This window comes from Melopsittacus undulatus, chromosome 1 (genome assembly GCF_012275295.1).
Source record: "Melopsittacus undulatus isolate bMelUnd1 chromosome 1, bMelUnd1.mat.Z, whole genome shotgun sequence".
Taxonomy (NCBI): Eukaryota; Metazoa; Chordata; class Aves; order Psittaciformes; family Psittaculidae; genus Melopsittacus; species Melopsittacus undulatus.
The window spans coordinates 75,425,392-75,445,254 of record NC_047527.1 but is presented as its reverse complement, the minus strand read 5'-3'; the positions used below and the strand labels follow the sequence as shown (position 1 = coordinate 75,445,254).

Genomic DNA, 19,863 nt, shown 5'->3' with positions numbered 1-19,863 from the left:
TCAACTCTTTACACACCCCTACTATTTTCAGCTATACCCCTTCAGTAAACACTTACTTTAAAAAATTGTTTCTTTTTTAACACAGCAGAAAACATTGACAGTCCTGTAAAGAAAGTCCCTGAGCAGAAATGGTAAGGGTAAGGGAAAGAACAGGGATGAAAAGACAGGAAGAAGAAAGATAAAGCAGTATAATATGTGTACTCTGCTTTTACTCTTCCCCATGTATCTGCTTATGAGCACTGCTGGAGAGCAGGATACTGGTTTAACACAGACCTTTGGTCTCATGCAGTTCAAACATTCTTACATAAAGCACAGAGAAATCTGGCAAAGACCATACTTATCACTTCTCTGCATAGTCCAGCTACTTCTTCTCCCAGAGAAAGTCTCCCCACCCTTCCTTAAAGCTATTTGTTCCATGGTAACAAGTTAATAATGTGATTGTAAAAACATTCTACATGCAAATAGTTCTTATTTGAGCTCATCTATAAGTGCACTGCCTTCCACATTTCCTCTTCAAATTCAATGACAGTCAAGGGCTTTCTTATGTGAAGGGACAGGTTAGCCCAAAACATTCTGAGATCACTCAATCCCCTGTTAATGACATATGCACTGTCAAAAGAGATCTATCAGTTTTTAGCCTGGGACTTCAAATCCTTCATCAATGAAGGAGTTTCCTATGTCAGCCTCTTCAGACTTTGTCAACTGCCTGTCACTCAAATCCCAAGGGTTACTCAAAAGGAGACCAATGTTATCCTTAGTCATCTATATTTATAAGGCAATATAGTATTCATCTACACTGGATACATGCAGAAGTACCTGTCAGTAACAAAATCTTACCAAAGAAAAAGCTTGACCACTTAAAATTTTCTATGTCAAGAATGGTGTTCTTCACAGCTTAGAATTATTACTTCATCCCCTTTGCTCCAGAAGACTAACAGTCACTTCTCAGTCAAGAAATCCTTTATTTCTCATTTAAAAGGTCAGTAATCACAGATAAAAATTACTATTTGTAGTTATCCTTGGTACATCTTTCAAGTCCATCAAGCAATGTCCATTTATACTCCCCTCCCCCAATTCCTTACCTTTTCAGCATCCTGCTCAAACAGCCTGAGCTGAAAACATTGGTCCAATTTCAATTTCCGCACATGCCACATCTGATGCAGATGCTGCCGTGTTGAGTGCAGCCTGTCCAGCATAGTGGATACTTTGGGTAAAAGGTTCTGTAAGTCTGCATTCCCTGACCCAGAGTTCTTTTTGGGAAAGCTGTCACTGCTCTGTATCCGCTGGAGCAGCTTTTGTCCTTCCACATCAAGGTCCTCAATAGGGGCCTTAATGACTTTCTTTTTTAATTGTGAATGCTCCTCTATCATATTGCGAGCACCTTCCAGGTCCTGAGGCATTTCCTTTTTTGACAGTATATCTTGTAGTTCCTCCAGTCTGGACAGCATATGGGTTGCATTGCTAATATAGTCCTCAAAGGCAACTCTGATTTCTATCCACTCCTCATGGTTGTACTCCAAACAGCCATCAAATTCTGGGGTTAGCTGAGAAGGATCAACTACTTTGGTAAGGCCTTCCAGAGACACCATATTTGTCTAAAAAATAAAAATGAAAGTTTGAAAAATATGCTGTTACTGAAATCAATATAAAATTTTATTTCAAGTTTCTGTTTTACTCTTATAAAGAGTTGATAATTTTGCTCCTGAAGTTCACGCGATAACTTCTCTCATAGACTTCTTCTGAAGTATTAATTATGACCAGCCTCATGTCTTGCAGGTATTTCCCCAAATTAGAGAAATATTTTCTTTCTTTCTTACATCAATACACTTAAGGAGAAAACAGCATCACTCTTTTGACTTTTGTTCTTAGTAAGTTTTGACTTTGTGTATTGTAAAACAGCAGGAAGATAACAGCAAGGTTCAGTTGGCTGCTTTCCTCGGGATGCTGTTACAATTACCATAGTGCAAACGAAGACAACAAACATGAAACCTAACTTTATGCCATTGGGGTAAAACTCTAATTCCATCTTTTTCACACTCAAAAAAGGAATATAAATGACAACATGCACAACTACCCAGCCTAATTACATGAAGAAAACCACATTCTCTCTAGCATCACTGGCCTAATGTACCCCTCTCCTCTCACCTACAACATAATTTAGCTGAGAGTTTTCAAGGCGCTGATTAGCAGTGAGCAAACGTAAAACCATGAAATAAATGTAATTTTGTATACCATAGGGGAAATTACCTCAAACTCAAACTTAGAGCTGCCAAAGTTAGTCCTCTGTTTCTGCCAGAAATTGTCTGGCTTGATTATCAGTGCAACATGAATACAACATGGAAAGGATTCCTGTAAAATCTTCAGCAGAGGCTTTATGGAGTCCCATTTTGACCCGCGCATATCTACAATGACGGTGAATCCTCGTTTACATACTTCCTCACTGCAGAAGAAAGAAGAAAAGGTTATCAAGCAAGTGTCACAACTTCAAACACAGCACTTGACTGCACCACACTCCCTAATAAATGTGGTCTTCTCAGCTACACCCTACGGTCTCACTGTTGACTAGCTGACACATACAACAGATCTCAGGTACCCATCAGAAAGCTTCTCTCTTCCCCTTGCCAAATTCCATGTGGGTGATAGCTTCACACCTGTTGCTGATTTGATAATCTTTGTCTCCTTTTTTAATTTTCATTGTTTATATTCACAACGATTCATCTTCCAGTCTTGTTTCTCCTTCACCTTACACATTAAACACAATTTACTGAAGCAGCAACATATAATTCATTTACAATTGACTCTTCAGAACCCACTCATTTTACTGATGACCAATATTCATGCCTTTAATGACTGAGGGGATCCTCTAAAAGATAGAAGATGGCATACTGTTCTTACCTACCACTTTTTTAAACTGTCTCCAATATAGTCCATTACTATCTGATAGTTAAAGAGTCTGTGGAGAAGAAAAAACCTTTACTGACAATTTCTTCTGTAACAGGATCAATTTGTGGAAGGTTAATGGATAAGAAAGCATTTTATGGCTGTGAAGAAAACCGCATCAATCCATTACTGCAAATTCGCGCTCAATTTTGCTGTCCGAAAGTCGACAGACCTTATACCCAAATTCTCTGGCAACTTTTTGTGAACGGCAGATTTAATTTCTTTTCATCAATACCTTTAGCACACCTAGTGCTTGCCGCTGATCAAAAGTGGCAATCACCACCAACACCAGAAATTTTTCTTCTGTTCCAGTGGAATTTGCTACGTGACTTTGTTAAGATGGAAAGTAATTCCAATGCATCATAGCCAAAGGACTATCAAAAGGGATTGAATGTCCACTGTTTGAGTGCATGAGTCATTTTCAGGGATGTGACTAATATAAACGCAATTGTGGAGTTCACGTGGTGAGGTTTACAGAGTGTCCAAGATGCAGGAAGCTTCACTGTCATACTTTACACAATTTCATTGGCCACACTGTAGAAACATGAGTTATGACTGATATAGGAAAGCAGAAAAGCTTACAAAAGAAGTGATAATACAGATTATTTAGAAGAAGATTTCAAGCTTAAAAAAAACTAAACAAATGGAAAACCCCAAAACAACAAAAAATTACCATCATTCTAAATAAAAAAAAAAAAAATATATAGTTCATCAAGATAAATGTTGGCTGTCCCACCTGCCACAGGAATGGCAGCAAAAAATACACTGACTAGCTTGGAATACATTTAGACTACAACATAAGATTTTCTTACCATGGTGAAAATGTTTTCTAACAGCCTCACAAGATTAAAGGATAAAACTACTGTTTTAAAGATACACTCATTACTGAAGGCTGCACGCTATTACATGAGTGCTGCTCAGCCCACTCCATCCTACCATGCAAACTGAGCATTGAATGAGGACTGCTTGCCACTAGTTCACAAGATACGTACATCTACTGGGATATAGAAAGTGGATTGGCCCCTCATCATGTGGTACAATATAGATGTGTCACCCCATCTTGTGGCCCCATCATCTGACAAAAGGTGAATTCCTTTTGGTCAAGGATCACAAAAGAAGTTCTAGGAGGCTTCAGTCAGCCAAGGTCAGCTGTTAGGTAAACCTGAACTATGTTAATACCTGGCCCACTCAACACTGGTGACTTAAGTTTACCAGTATTTTTAAATCAGATAAATTGTTAAATTAATAAAGCTGTGAGACTGAAATCTCCTTAAGTGTTCAGATCTCTTGCCAAACAACTCATACCTGTGAATCTTCAGCCATGTAGAGTAAAAATACTGCAGTAGCTATTGACCATAACAATTAACAGACTAAATGTTTAGGGCTATTTGTACCAGTTGGTCCTTCCTAATTAGCAAGATGTGCATGATCAGTCCCAAAAATATGACTTGTATGAAAACAAGTCTTGCTTTTAATAAAGCTCCCTTTATTCTAAAAGCTTTGCCATGCTTGCAGAGATATAAAACCTGCGCTTTCTTTCCATTTTAAATCTACTGATGCTAAACTAACATACATCTTTTTGCCAGAGGACCATTGTACTTTGTGAGATTATCTCTAGAAAACTCTCTTGGGCATATTTGTTATTTACATCTCAAACATTCAAATGTGAAGTCAAATTACTTTAGAAATAAAAATCTCAAGCCTAAGTACTATACACTCCTACACTTCAAAGTAAAATAAAGACTATAATAATATAATTACCAACATTTGTTCTTATGGCTACACACACCATCAACAAGAAGTTACTTTAATGAGAACACTTTTGTCAATCTGAAACTGACCCTGATTACCTCAGGTGCAAAGGAGACTGCCTAAATTAACACATCACAAAAATACAGGAGATACTTCATTCAGGGATGCTGTCCATGGGATTTTTTTCAACTATAGTGAAAACTGCTCCCTGAGGTTTGCCTGAGTGTCCTTGAGGTCACAGGCAAACATAATTTAAGCACAGTCAGCACTGCTCCAGTCTCCACCAAATGTTGGCATATTTTAAAATAAGGGGTTTACAACCATTTATGTCCCTGTCCCTCCTTTGTTTACTACTAGGAACAAAGCTCTGTGTGAACAAACTTTTACATATATATATATAAATGTCACTTGTTTGAAAAAAAAATACATAATTTTATATAGGGGTGTATATATACGCACACACTAGCACTGGATTTTACTTAAATAAATCAGCAAAATAAATAGCACATTGTAATTCATGGCTTAAACTGTTGATAATACAATGATATCAGTACTTTCAGTGATCTATCTCTCCACAGGTTTATCTGAAACTTGTAAAAGCAACTTTACACATATCTCTTCTGATTATTCTTGTGCTGCATCAGGACACTATAACCTACCTAATATAAAAAAACAGCTAGGAATCTTGTGCTGACCTCACCCCATAAAAGACATATTGTGAATGATCATCAGCGTGTTTCGAATTGTTAATGTACTGAAAGCCTTTGAGTTGCATGTGCAGTCTTGAGTACAGAGACTGAACAGATTCAGTCTTCTAGATTGTGGATGTATTGCAACATAATCTATTTATTTTATTTATAGCTTCAGAGCTTACCAGACCATCACTTACCTAGGAATACAGGCTAGGTATGAAATTAGTCTTCTAAGGTCTTCTTGCCGTATTCTATCATGATTACTACGAGCTGGAAAGGTTAGAATGGGACCTCCACGCTTATCTCTGCCACCTGAAAAATTGAACATGTTAAAAGACCACACAGCATACCACCATTCTTGTTTGCTAATCTAATCTTCAGAACACTTTTGGAAAACCTAAGTCCTACACTGTATCATTAATATCCACTTAAAGAAATGATATCAAGTTAAATACCACCACTGTCACTTAGACCATCTTAAAATTGAATTTTGGGAGTATCAATCAGCATATTGTCACAATTCCTACAATGAAGAAGTATCTGTCAAATAAAAATCTAAACAAAGACTAGCACAGCATTACACTTAGATATTATAGTCACATTCAAGTTTGACTGGCAGCGTGACATCTCCAGCAATGGTGCTTTGTTATGTATTTAACTTTTGAATCAGCAATTGTACAGATTAAATTCAAAGTTACACTACTTTGTAGGCAAGAATTTAGAGAATACCCAGCACCCACCACAACTAACCCATCAGCCCAGACAGAGCTCCACTGAGAACATGCTCCCACCCAGGCATCCAGCTATAGGCTGTACCCTGTTCTGATGCCAGCACAGCAACAGCGAGCACAACTCTGGAACACGCACCTAGGTAGAGGAGCTTCTCTGCTTTGTGAGAGAGCTCCAGGAGGAGGGAAGAAGGTTGAGGAGCATCAGGGAGCCCAAGAGAGACTACTGTAATGGCACCCTAACCTCCTGGGGCAGGCCCCTCAGGCAGACAGGAAGCACAATATAGAGGACTGCCCATCCTTTCTCTGCCTGACTGAAGGGATAGGGGATAATGGTGACAAGTTCCTGCCCAGAGCAGGGAGTGCATCTCCTCTATGACTGCCCCACCTGCCCAGGTGCTCTTGCATGATAGGTATGTGCCTTCGTAAGTGGAACTGAAGAGTAATGAGGACCATAAAGAAAAAAGCACAGGTCATGGTCATAGAAGACTCCCTCCTGAAGGGAACAGAAAGCCCCTTATGAAGACCAGACCCACTTCCTAGGGAAGTGTGCTGCCTCTCCCTGGGGCTCAGGTTAAAGATGTGAGGAGAAAGCTTCATACTCTGGTACAGCCCTCAGATTATTACCCATTATTGATCTTCCAGTTAGGCAGCAATGAAGTTGTAACACCAAGTCTGAGGGCAATCAAGACTGACTTCAGGGCCTTAGGATGAGTGGTCAAAGGAGCATAAGCACTATTCTATCCTCTCAGTTTTACAGGGAATAATAAGGAAGGAAGCAGGAAGTGCCATGTGATCAATACCTGGCTGAGCCAGTTGTCACCAGCAGAATATGAGCACAAATTTCTTCACCAAAAGGGTTGTCAAGCATTGAAACAGGCTGCCCAGTGAAGTGGTAGAGTCACCATCCCTGGAGGTATTTAGAAGATGTGTGGCCGTGGTGCTTAGGGACATGGGTTAGGGGTGTACTTGACAATGCTGGGTTAACAACTGGACTCAATGATCTTTTAAAAAGATCTTTAAAAAGATAAAGGTCTTTTCTAACCTAAATGATTCTATCATTAACTTCATTAGTAGCACAGACTTCAGGCATACAGTATTTCACACCAAATGGTATACCAGATGAGTAGATGGATGCTATTTAAGCATTTGATTTATAATTTTTATACTGGTCTGATGTGCAGATTCTGAATTGTCAGTTATAGTTTTTAATTTTGTTACTAATGCATGGAATTCTGAATCCACTTAATATGTAATGCAGAAAATCTGGCTTTGAGCAGTCCTACTTAAATGTATTTGCCTCATTTGTTAAACTGCACAGAACCCTTCAACTGCACTACTGTTTCACTTGGTGCAGCTGAACAGTAAAATGCTATTTTATATCCAGTACCTTCCAGTGACCACAAAATGTTACTATTACTAAATGCTAAATTCAAGTCAGTAGGCTGTCTTTATCAACACCTGTATTATAATACTGACACATTCTTACAAGTTAAATTTCCCATATATGTTCTCAACCACAGATGTGTAACTGTTTTCTCCTGTTCCATGGAAACTCAGAAAAACAGTATCATCTGTCCTGAAGTATTTCTCATTGCAAACCAGTGTTTCTAAACAAAGAAAAACAAAAAAAACAAACAACCCCCACAAAAAACAAACACAAAACCAAACAAAACCAAAAACCTTTAGAAAGGAAGGCCAAAAGCAAAGGCTTTTGGAAGGCCAAAAGAAAGGAAAGGCCAAAAAGAAAGGAAGGAAGGCCAAAAACAAAACCAGGCACCCAAAAATTCATCACTATCCTCCTCAACACAGTCTGTGTGTGCTTGGTTGAGACATCAAGCCTAGCTGTCAAGGTCTCCAAGGATTTTTCTGCACTGGACATGTTGCCCATGAGGCACCAAATGAAACTCAGAAGAGGCAAAAGCATTTCTATCAAGCTGAAATGCCAGAAACCTAAACATAAAAGAAATTAATATTCTTATTAATATTCTTAAGAGGGTCATTTTTCATGACCCTCTTAAGGGGGACATGAGAATAAGAACAACAGAGTTGTCCCATTCTAAATGTGGAGAGGCAAGTCTGGTCTTGACCATCCTGTCCCAACTGCCAAGCAGAGAGCTTTGATTATTTATACATAGCAAGTGACAGGATAGAAAGAAGGCAGAAGCCACAAGAGACAGCACTGAGATTCCAACAGTCCAGGCCTCAGCTCAGCTCCAGAACGACCAATGGGCTCCTAAGCTACCAAACTTAGCTGACAGTCTGATGCAGCCCTTTACCCTGTCCTCAGTGTGCTTCAGGTCACCAGCTACAGATCTTAAAGATTTATATTTTGACAGGTAAATGCTACTGTTTCCAACCCCCCAGAAACAAGTGTTTGAGAGCTCAGGGTGGAAATTCTTCTCTAAAAAGCAGGAGCTAGCAGTAGCAGGGAAAAGCATGATCTGAATTGTCTTTAACACTAAGTATTTCAAACAAATGCCTTGTTACATGCGGTCACCTCAGATCAGTCTCCAGGCCTTTTCCACATAGCAACTCCTGTATCATGCGATTTTCAAACATGGCACAGGAAAGAAACCCATATTCTTTATGTCATTTTGGATGCCACTTCAGCTGGCTCCCAGTTCCACATGCATCACAGACAAAACCAATTCTTAAATGGTTAATTCTCTTACAGTGCTTAAACCTCTGATAGATCATACACTGAAATTCCTGTACACTGGAGACAAAGTCTGTTGCACAAATTTCAGGGCAGGTCTAGAGGAGTAATGAAGAAATCAACACAGCCTTCATTTTTGGTGAAAAGAATTTCACTCTCCAGTCTTAAATCAGATACCAGAATTGTAAATATTGAGTAAATAAGTCCCTAAGACCTGTATTTTTTTAATCAGCTATGCTGAAAGCTTTTTCAAGTCTTTTTCAATAAATAAGTCTCATTTCCTTTGTTCCTGATACTCCTTTGTCATTCACAAACAGGAATGTTAAAAGCAACAACATCTAAGGCATCAGGTGGGAATTTCCTGTCTGACAATACTTTATCCAACACAATCCCCTATTTGTCCTGGTTTAACAAAAACATATGAAGCTATTACTTTCATTAGTAAGGCTTCCAGTTTTACTCCTTTCTTTTTCTGCAACCCCCCCAGAGTTCTGAGATATTCTATTTATGCCACGATGTGTCACATGCACAGCTGATCAACTCACATGAGTCATCCAACATGAATCATTTCTGTCTAGTGCACATCACTAACACCAGTCTTGTCAATGGTCTCCAAATGGCACCAAAATCCAACAGGCCAAGTAGCACAGTTTTTTCAGCAACTTTTTACCTAGTTTCAGAGGGCTTTGGTAAAGTTAAACAGTGGGATGTTTGAAAAGCAGGACAACTTTTCAAGTCGTGTTTCCTCATATGAAACCAAGATAATTGCAGCTTGCAAGAAAATGCCCTCCTCATATAAGTATGTGTAGAGATGTCAGAGCATCTGTACTTCAACAGACTTCAGTTTTAACTTAATAAAAAAATGCATCCAAGATTCTGTTCATACTTCATGCTTATATGAAGGCAAACCTTCATCAGCACTACAATTCATAAGCATAAGTTCCTATACCACCAGGGAAATTTGCTCTGGTCAGTCTATTATATCATTCATTACAGCTGTCAGGACCTTTAAAAAAAACAAACAAACAAAAAACAAACAAAACAACAAAAATAATTAAAAAACCCAAACAAAAAAACACATCTTTTTTTTTGCTTTTCATCTCTGCTTGACTCAGCAGAGTGGACAGGATGAAGTACTGTGAACCACATACTGTACTTGCAAGCATCAGCATCTATGCACAGCGACGGAGTGGAATTTCAGGGATTATTTTGTATGTTTTAATATTTACAGATAAGAGCTTTATTTTTGGAGTTCTTGACAAATTATTTAACAAAAAAACCTTTTCAAATATGAGCCTGTCCTCTAAATCAGCTGACACTAGTAATAGGGCAAAGAGAATTGTGTTTAATCGCAATATATTTGGAAGTACTTACTTCAGAAAGTCACAAAAAAATGCAGCTCACAAGAATAAGCACCTCAAGCCATCATTCCATCAAGTTATGGTATTTAGCAAGTAACTCAGAAAGAGTATGTTGCTATATTCATTCATCTAAACTTCATTTTTAAATCCTCTGTTATTCCTCATTAAGCAACCCACCTCAAGGTATATGCTGGAGATAGCTAAAACTAGATGGTAATTCATTTCACCATGAAGATAGTAAATATGCTTTAAAAGACATGCAATGAATTTTGACTTTTGCAACAGAGATATTTACCCAGTGCTTCAGATAGGCCAGAAACAAAGCCATCTCTGTAAAGCAGAAATAAGAGATGGAATACGACTACAATATGGCAGATTGTTCTATGTTGTTCTAAATAATATTGTTGGAGATGGAGGGAGGACAGGACCTGACCAGGACAACAACAAGCAATATGTTCTACATTCAACAAGATATTTATCTTCTTTATTACATGTCTTTTCACAATGCTCATGTTATGTTTGGGATAGCCAAATGGAATAGGTGCTACTCTAGCCATCCATGACATTTGTAATGATATCTAAAAGTACTTAAAATACCATTTTACATGCTACTAGCAACACTCATGCATTCCACAACACAAGAAAATAACTGTACCTGAAAGGTATGCAACTTTTTCCTTTAGAATTGGCAATACTTCCATAGCCTTCATTTCATCATTTTTGCGAAACCCTGAAGAAAGGAAAAGACAAGATAATTAATCAGAAATTCAGGCAAGGCCAGCTTCTATATTTAATGAATGCATTGTAAAACATTTACCTTTGGAATATAATCAGAATGTTGTGATTACAAGAATCAAGGTAATCTTATGATAAAAGGTTGAAGAAAAAGTAAACTAAACTTTTAAAATATATTAATGAATAAGTCATTGTTTTGACTAGCTTAAGACAAATTGCATGGTCTGTTAGAAAACCTTAGCAGAAAACAGGATACTGGAATTAGCCTTTCAATCAGTAAATAAAAACTACCTGTTGCATTCTATCGCTTTTAATTCAGCTTTTACTTTATGTTCCAGCAGAGACAAGCGGTATCAAGCTAATAACAGCAGGTATCTTTAGAACAATTACCAGTCAAAAAACTCCAACCCAAATGCCAACAAAACAAGACACAACCAAAACCCCCTAAAATTTCCAGGCCTCCCAAAAAAACACTGCACAAAAACACCTACAAAAATCCCCAACAATATTTACATGCAACTTTCCTCACATCACTTTTGTAAGCAGAATTGGGAGATAAAGCTCTTAGCTGTGTCCTTTCTGTTGCCTGACCAGAGCAGCACTTTGTAACAGAGAGCACATTTTGTCATGTTAACTCTATACACTTATGGCGTTTGAAAGGGTCCCCAACGTGAGCGATTACAGTCATTGTTGCAAAGTGGCACACCACCAGTTTGCCCCTCCTCCCTACTTCCATTACATTTCCGTGGCCAGATTCTAAACTTCTGCTTTCCTTAATAAGTGAGATTTACGGAGCATTTTATATTCCTTACATTAATCCATATTAACCTGTACAATACAAAATTAGTCCCTTTTGGGCCCATCTTGTTCATATTGCAAAAACTGCATGGTTAGGTACCAGCATTTCAACTAATTCTATGGTCCTTCCTACTCTCTTTGGATTCACGTGGGGTTTGGGTTTTTTAAAATCTCATTTCTGAGCACAGTACTTCTTCTGGGGTAAGAGGGAAGTGCTCACTTCTCTACCACTGTTGAAGAACAGAAGTGCTCTTAAATCAGACAGCCAAAATAGTTTGCTACAAAACAGTAGCTGTGTTCCCTAAAAGCAACAGTTTGAGCTATTTAGAAGGTAAAATAAGCTTCTTAAGTATTTATAGTTTCAGGGAAATCTTGCAAGACCAAGCTCTTGTGCATAAGTGGCAGTCTCATCTAGAATATATGGTTCCTCCTCTGTGCCTCTAAAGATGGCAGCAGAAGCTGTCACTGATGCCCAGCAGGGAGGCCACCATTTCTCTTCCTCCTCAAAAATACCCAGATGTTTCACATGCCTTTGTCTCAGGCTCTGAGCTCTAAGAAAACAGCTGTGCACTTCACAGCTAAAACCTCAAGGTGTCATCAAGTAATATAAGCGAGATTTATATATTTGACTTACATCACAGATTTTCTATTCCAGCCAGCAGTACTGAGACTTCTCTGCCACTACAGTATCTAGTTATGGGCACTACCCTTCAAAACAGACCCAAGACAGATAAAACAGAACACTCAAGAGACAAAGATGGCCATGCGTTTATATATCATGAGCTATGAGAAAGGACTAAACCAAACGACACTGTTTAGTCTGAAGAACTGAGGGAAGACATCCTACAAGCCTTCAAAACACAAAGTCTAGTAGTGGCAAAAGGAAGTTCACTACAATTACAGTGAGAGGTTTACTTTCGGTGGTAGAAGTTCTGTAAAGGAGAAAACTGTGAAGCAGCACACGGGGTTGCCTGTGGAAGACAGCGGATTATCCATGGCTAGGGATTTTTAAAAAATTCATTTAGACAAGTATCTGTCAGCAATACGTGCCTCCAGTTCACTGTAACTGAAGTGTTTGCCCAGGACATTGTCTCAGAACACACAGATAGCAAACAAAAGAAATCAACTACTCATAGAATCATAGAATAGTTAGGGTTGGAAAGGACCTTAAGATCATCCAGTTCCAACCCCCCTGCCATGGGCAGGGACACCTCCCACTAAACCACATCATCCAAGTCTCTGTCCAATCTGGCCTTGAACACCACACAATTACACAGCAACTCCAGACTGACAAAACAGTGGAGGTATGCAGATATTTCTTAGACAGGAGTCTAAGATAGCTCAAAGGAATGCCTTGTATTATATTTCTTCCTTTGGAGTACTGGCTATGGGTTATCAACCTTTTACTTAAACTGCCTACAGTTTTGTTCCTACTAAGTTTTCATTTAGTATGGGCTAAAGCTTAAAATAAGACTTCCACAAAAACCATGGACTTAAAGAACTCATCTCAAAAGACAGCAAATACCTTTTTCCATCTTAAAATACTTGGGCTTTAGTTGTCTGCATATAGGCACATTTCCAGAGTTAAACTTCTTTTAACATGCTTTGAGCCACCCTAAGCTTAATGCCAATTTAGCATGCTCAGCTTTCATATCAACCATGGCAACTCCTTTTCTTTACAGTAAATTTAGAGGTAAAAAACACTTTCTCCTCACCTAAAAAGCATGCAGAAGCTAGTGCTGTTCTTTGCTGTCTATTTTTGCACAAAATTACCCAAGACACTGGTGTTACCACAACTTGCTTGCTCAGATTTCTAAGCCTTTAAACTATTTCACCTCAGATGATGCACAGTAGCTGCACATTTTACTTTGCCCGTGGCATATAAAAAGCAAGAAATATTTAGCTAACATTTCTTTGACTATTAAGGGGCTGCTCAAGGTAAACACCCTAGCAAATACATTAGGGCTTGGCTCGTGTTCTGGATCTGCGTATCCTTCAGGCTGACTGCCTCGGATTATCATATTCCTGTTGCTCTGAACAGCCAATTTTCATTCCAGTTCTGCAGTGTTAAAGCTTAACTGAAAAGACTGTGGGGATTACAACTGATGAAAGAATGCTGGGGAGCAGAGAGGGTGAATACAGCAAGAAGCAGAGCTCCAACAAGAAAAAGCAGCAATAAAGCAGGTTTTAAGGGCTTGGGGTGGGTCCTCCCCTCCCTTTTTAAAGCCTTTCCACCACAGAACATTTGCTACTATGAGGATTTCATTAAAATAAATAAATAAATTGGAAGGCATTTGCCGCACTCAAATGAAATGCCATAAATATCTGCACCAATCTCTCCCTACACAGCTCCCAGCCTCCGCGCCAGCCGGCTGCATCACATGTTCCTGAGGGTGATGTCATCCTTTCCCGGCCGGCCGGCTGCAGCTCCTGCGCCGCGGTGCTGCGGCAGTGCCCGCAGCCCGGCACCCACCGTGCCGGCAGCAACGGAGCCAGCAGAGGTGCCGGTGGCAGACCCGCTCCCGGTGGGGTGGGCTCCGTGGAGGATCACAACCCAAGCCTGCACTTTGCAAGCACGGACTTAAAGTGGGCTTTCATTCCTACCGCACACGCTTCTCTGTTCAAAGCATGATGTGTGTGCATGTGTGCTGCTCCTTTCACTATCCACGTCACCTAATCAAGCGTTTTTATTTGAAAATTGTAGGGGTTAATAATAAATCCTACACTAGTATCTTTTAAAGACAATTTAGTCTTAACCAGGGGAACCACCCTTGGTATTTTCAATATTTATTAAAGGAACATTAATTTTACAGTTTTGCATTGTTAATAGGTAGCATATGCCCTTCTATTATCTCATACATCATACAGATACTTTTTCCTAACTACCAGTCAAGAGGAAAGAACATCACATTATGCTATTTAATATTCCACTTCAGTAGGTTAATTAACACCTGACTAAGTAGTCCATTTCAGTTTAAGAAGGGTTCCCCCTGTCCCATGAAGCTTTCAGGATTGCACAAACCCCTGAGTTATACACAGCCTTCTACTAGAAGTCTGTTATTCCAGAGTAGTTACTGAAATGTTCTGTCACATGACTAAAGATCTTTAAAACAAGCAAACAAGAAAGAAACAAAAGAAAGCCACCTAAACTTTTTATACAGATATCTGCACTGGAAAACAAAGAAGTCTTTCGCACAAACACACCATCTTCTCTTTGCTCCCACAACTTCAGAGTCAGAAGACACCATCAGCCAAGCCAAATTTTAGAAATTACATTGTCTGTACTAACACTTTTTCTCTTGCTGTACAAAACTAACATTTTGCTGCAATGTATTAATTTATCCAGGTTAAAAGACCCATGAAAAGAAGCATTCCTGGGTACAGGTGTTGCCCCAAGGTGGTTTCGGAGGCCCTTTATCCAAATGGCCAGGTGAGCCCCCTCTCAGTTGGGCTGCAAATGTCAAATCCCAGGGTGAAGACCTGGCTGCAGAGCTGCATGTCCATCTGCCCTGGAGGACAAGAGTAACGCAGTATAAGGGCCACCTTTTGCCTGGAAATCAGAGCATTCCTTTACTTCTAGTGCTCCCCTGGCTACCCAACTTGCTGAAACTTCCCATGGACACTGAAATATGGTAAACAAGTCACCTTTACAGCAGAAACAGAAACTGGGTACTCTGTATGGTAGTTCATGCATCCATGGCAAACACTGTATTAGTCTAGGTCTGTGGCATCCTCCAGGCACAGGAAACAACGTAACTCTGTTAATAATTTTGCACTGCAATGATCAGTAACTAGTCAGCCATACAGAATGAGCAGACAAAATTGCCTTAAACACATCTTTTAAGTTAATATCTTGATTACACAACTGCGATACAAAACATTAGAAACAGCTTCCCTAAAGATGCACTGCTACCTCAGGAACATAGAACTCTGTTACTTTGAAGTATTTTCAGTGATATGCATTGTTCAGGTACAGCAACATACACTGACTACTGAAACAGAAATTAAGACAGTAAAAAGCCTCTGAAACTGATCAGCATCTCTTTGCTGGGAAGTTGATGTACTTATCTATTGCTGTCACACATAACTGACTTTAAACTTCTGAAACAAGCTTACAACAAACACCCACAAAAAAGGGAATGCTCGCACCCTGAAAACTTGCACCTTTAAGAAAGAAACTGCTTTTTACCTGGCAACATGAAAACAGGACCTTTTCACAGCTGCGAACAAAAAGAGCCAGACTCAACCCAGAGCACATCAATGCTTTAGGCTGTCTTCGGACTTCAGAAGAATGACTGCCTGTGTCATGTTATTGACAACAAGCAAGTGCCTTATCTGCTAGGCTGCTTCCTCCAGCACCATCCTTCTAACCCCCACCACTTCTTCGACAGATATACCATGCCAAACTGGAGAAACCTCTTTCAGCGAGTTATTTTCCAACAGACTACTCTCTTCATTTCAAAGGACCTGCTCTGATATGCTTCTGCTCAAATTCACACACTATGCTATGTTCTACAGGAAGGAAGGAAAAAGCCACATAGAAACTGTGATAGCCACACTCAGAACTGCTACATTAAAGTCACAGTTCAGGTAATAATGGAGGTGGATAATAATCAGACTGATTTAGGTTAGTCAGAAGTAGAAAGAACTATTTGCTAGACAGCAAGAGATAAAACAACTTCCGTGGGTGGGGATGAAACCATTTCCTAGCCAAGCAGCACTTTTCTGCATCTAGGTAAGGTAGCAAGAACTGTCAACCACTGCACAACTCCTTGCATCCACTGGTCCCTTTGTGTTGATTTAGCTTCCCCTTGGAACAGAAAGTCACAAAAGTTTAACTAGTCAATATTTAAGCAAAAAGAATCCAAGATGTTTCAGTCCTTGGCATTTCTTCTGTTTCACAGCATGAATGATACCAACTACACGACTGAAATCTGAACTATTCCTCCCTTTAATAGCAAAGCCATCCTAGCTACACTTTCAAGAGAAACTGCTTTGTAGTTAATTAAGTAAAAAGAAAAAAAAAAAAAGGCATAAAGAAACTCAAGCATAATAAAATTTGTGCATTATTAGACTGATAAAGGTTTCATTATTTGCCTTTTTTCCTCCCCATATCACAACATGATGACGTTGACTTTAAATCCTGGAAATCCACTGATTTATTCAACTTTAAATCCTGGAAATCCACTGATTTATTCAACTTTCTTATCAGTCAACAATTGCATATGACAAACTTCAGCTGCAATTTAATTTATACACCACCTCCCAGTCCAGAAAGAGAACACAGAGCAGGTTCCTATTCTCCCATTTTGCCATGGATAGTTTTTCAAATAGGACAGTGGGCTAATTTCTAAATATGCTATTACTCCATGAAAAATAATTTTAAGCACGACAGGAGGAGATTCACAAGCAGCCATTGTAAAGACTTTTACATCCTTATTCTGAAGTTACAGAGAAACCAGGGCAGATTAAGTGAGTAGAACCATTTTACTCTTTCCTTTGATCAGATTTGTAAGAAATGATTCCTGAACTCCAGAAGTTCCTGGGTTTACAAATTAAATCAAACTACTGAGGTAAAGGCAGAACAAAAAACACTGAAGTTTCATAAATCAAAAAATGAAAAAAAACCAAAACACCAGCAGTAATTGAGAATACAGCCCAAAAAGCTAGCAAAAGGAAGCAAAAGTTAACCTAAAGTTAGTGCATATATAGGATTACTGATAGCTTTCCTTGATTTTAACTTAAGTATTTTAAGTGGCAATCTCAATTTTATGGTAAGCTTAACTATGAATTCATACTTCTGTACACAAGTAAAAGATTCATAGAGCAATCAGAGCTGTCAATTCACCAACTGCACTGTTATCGCTTCCCGTTATAGACATTGCCTATATTCAGTGCTGGCTCGGCAATCTCACACCATCTTCCACATTGCAACAAAGCAAGAGAATTCAGGAAAATTATGGCAAGGACTGCAATTTCATTTCTTCTCTGAAGCTTCATGAGCTTGCAGTTGACCAGTTTCAAATGGTATAATGGCAATTTATCTCAGGAACACTAAAGTTTAGGTATGCCTGTCATGGCATCTTTAAGGCCATACATCTTTCTTTTTAGGAGCAAATAAGGAACTATCAGCAGATTTTTCTTAACTGATATACAGATCCACTGGGCAACATCAGTAACCTTGGCATTGATCATTTATTCATTCACTTTTTCTTGGTCCAGATTCTAAAACCTCCAAGTGATTTCAACACAGACACAGCTTAGAGGCATATAACCAGAGGGGCATGATTTCAGTGTTTTTCCAGCAGCTAAAGTCATGATCTTAAGCAAAGTATTTGTTGTGGCTAACAGCTATTAATTCAACTTTAAGAATCCAGTCCTGAATTTAAAGCAATACCAGAACTACGACATGAGTACACTTTTGACTCCCTTCAGATCTGGCCAGGCTCATAATCAGAAAACATTACAACTTAAAACCCTCCCTTTAATCACAACAGCTCACAGAACGATCCCCCACTTCCCATTTTGTTTCGCACTCTATGCACTCTCCATACATGCTGAGGGCAATTGCACCACATCAGTACCAAGCTGGTATGCAGTGCTACCACATGGCAACCAGGGCCTCACAGAAGGGTACGGCTGAGAAATCCACTTGCCATTAAAAAAATGGGATTCATTAGAAGGTTGCTAGCTCTTTAAGCTGCCTGCTTTTTCTTTTTTTGCATTTGTGCCAAGTGTAAGGTGTTCTCTCTTACTTATTTTTAACAGCTCTGTGGTATATCCTGACACCAGAACATACCTCTCCTGTCTGTATGTAAGGGGAGAGGGGGAGCACAATGACATACAAAGGGATGACGGACAAGAAAAGGCTACTAGTGTAGTTGTCAGCAAATAGTCAAGCAAGATCAAATTTCCCAATGGAGTGACCATCCTTTTCCTGAAAGCTTACAGACTCACCTATTCCTCACTTCAGAAAGAGCAATTACTGGGAAACAAGCTACCTCAGGTTTGTACTGCAAAATTTGCTGAAGATCTGCCTTAAGAACATAAGTTGAGGAAACCTCCAAATCCTAAATCACTGTTAAAAATCTGCAGTCTCATTTTAATCAAGTAACAGGAACCTTAGAGTTATCTATATTTTGTACTTAAGTCCTTACCAACCAGAATTCCCCTTTGATCCTATGAAACGTACAAGCCAAAGTACAAATGTCCATTTTCCAACTGAAACTTAAGATGATCAAAATCTGATCAGTTTCCCTTCTTTGAAGTGAGGGGAACCATGCTCTTATATTTATCTATCCATTTGGGATGTTCAATCTGTTCCTGCTGTCCTACCAATGTTCTTACGAGTCCATTTGCTTTGGTGGAAACTGCTCATCCATCCCTAAGTGCTGCAATACTCCAATGCCCTGCTGAGGTGGCAAACTTTCTTGTAGTGGTGCTCAAACACAGCAGCAGCACACTGCTTTCACTGCAGTCAGATACTTTCCCTGTTAATGTTTGCTACAGGCACTCATGGCTGAATGGGCCTACACTGTCAGGGCTCTCAGAAGGGTACCCAGCCTCCTATAAATAATTAGTTTAACATGCAGATGTTCTAGCAACAAGTCTATAAGCATTTTTACTTTTCTGTTCAAAAAACACAGATCAAGTGAAAGGCAGTAGCTTCTAAATTCTGCGCAGCAACAGCTGGAACATAACATTTTAGATCATGTCCTTTGGCTCTTGTTCCAAACCACCATCTGGAGAAATCTCTTTCTACACTGAAATTGATGAAGACTGCAGCAAGGGCAGTAAAAATAAGCAAGTTAAAACAGACTGAAAATCGGCCTGCATTGTTTTATCCTGAGCAACAATGGGAAGAACTATTTACATCAGTCGCAAAATCAATCAAATACATGAAAACCAGATTGCATATTCTTCAAAAGAAATTCCTTTTTACAGCACAAGGTATTGTTTGGGGGCTTACTATCGCTCATCGCCTCCAAAATTAGGCATTTACTGCCTTTTTTTTTGTCTCCACCTTTTTGTTTCAAAAAGGCACGAATTTTCTCAACACTTTTGTCACTTTAGGCGATTCACATGCAAAACTTAAACTACGCTACATTTATACTTGGAGACATTAATACTTAAACATCCGGTTTTTGTTGAACACTCCCCTCCCCTTTCCCTTTTTTTTTTTTCCCCACAACATTTTA

The 19,863-nt window shown here is 39.1% G+C and overlaps 1 protein-coding gene across 2 annotated transcripts in view; it reads right to left on the bottom strand.

Moving 5' to 3' along the window:
* TRIO (trio Rho guanine nucleotide exchange factor) overlaps window positions 1-19,863 on the bottom strand; it is a 237,230-nt gene that overhangs the window by 155,701 nt on the left and 61,666 nt on the right. For both annotated transcript variants that reach the window (XM_034069302.1, XM_034069293.1), the window contains exons 2-5: window positions 10,788-10,862; window positions 5,582-5,696; window positions 2,248-2,440; window positions 1,083-1,595 (exon numbers count right to left, since the gene is read on the bottom strand). In XM_034069302.1, coding sequence (XP_033925193.1) covers window positions 1,083-1,595; window positions 2,248-2,440; window positions 5,582-5,696; window positions 10,788-10,862 — 896 coding nt within the window. The remainder of the gene's footprint in view (window positions 1-1,082; window positions 1,596-2,247; window positions 2,441-5,581; window positions 5,697-10,787; window positions 10,863-19,863) is intronic.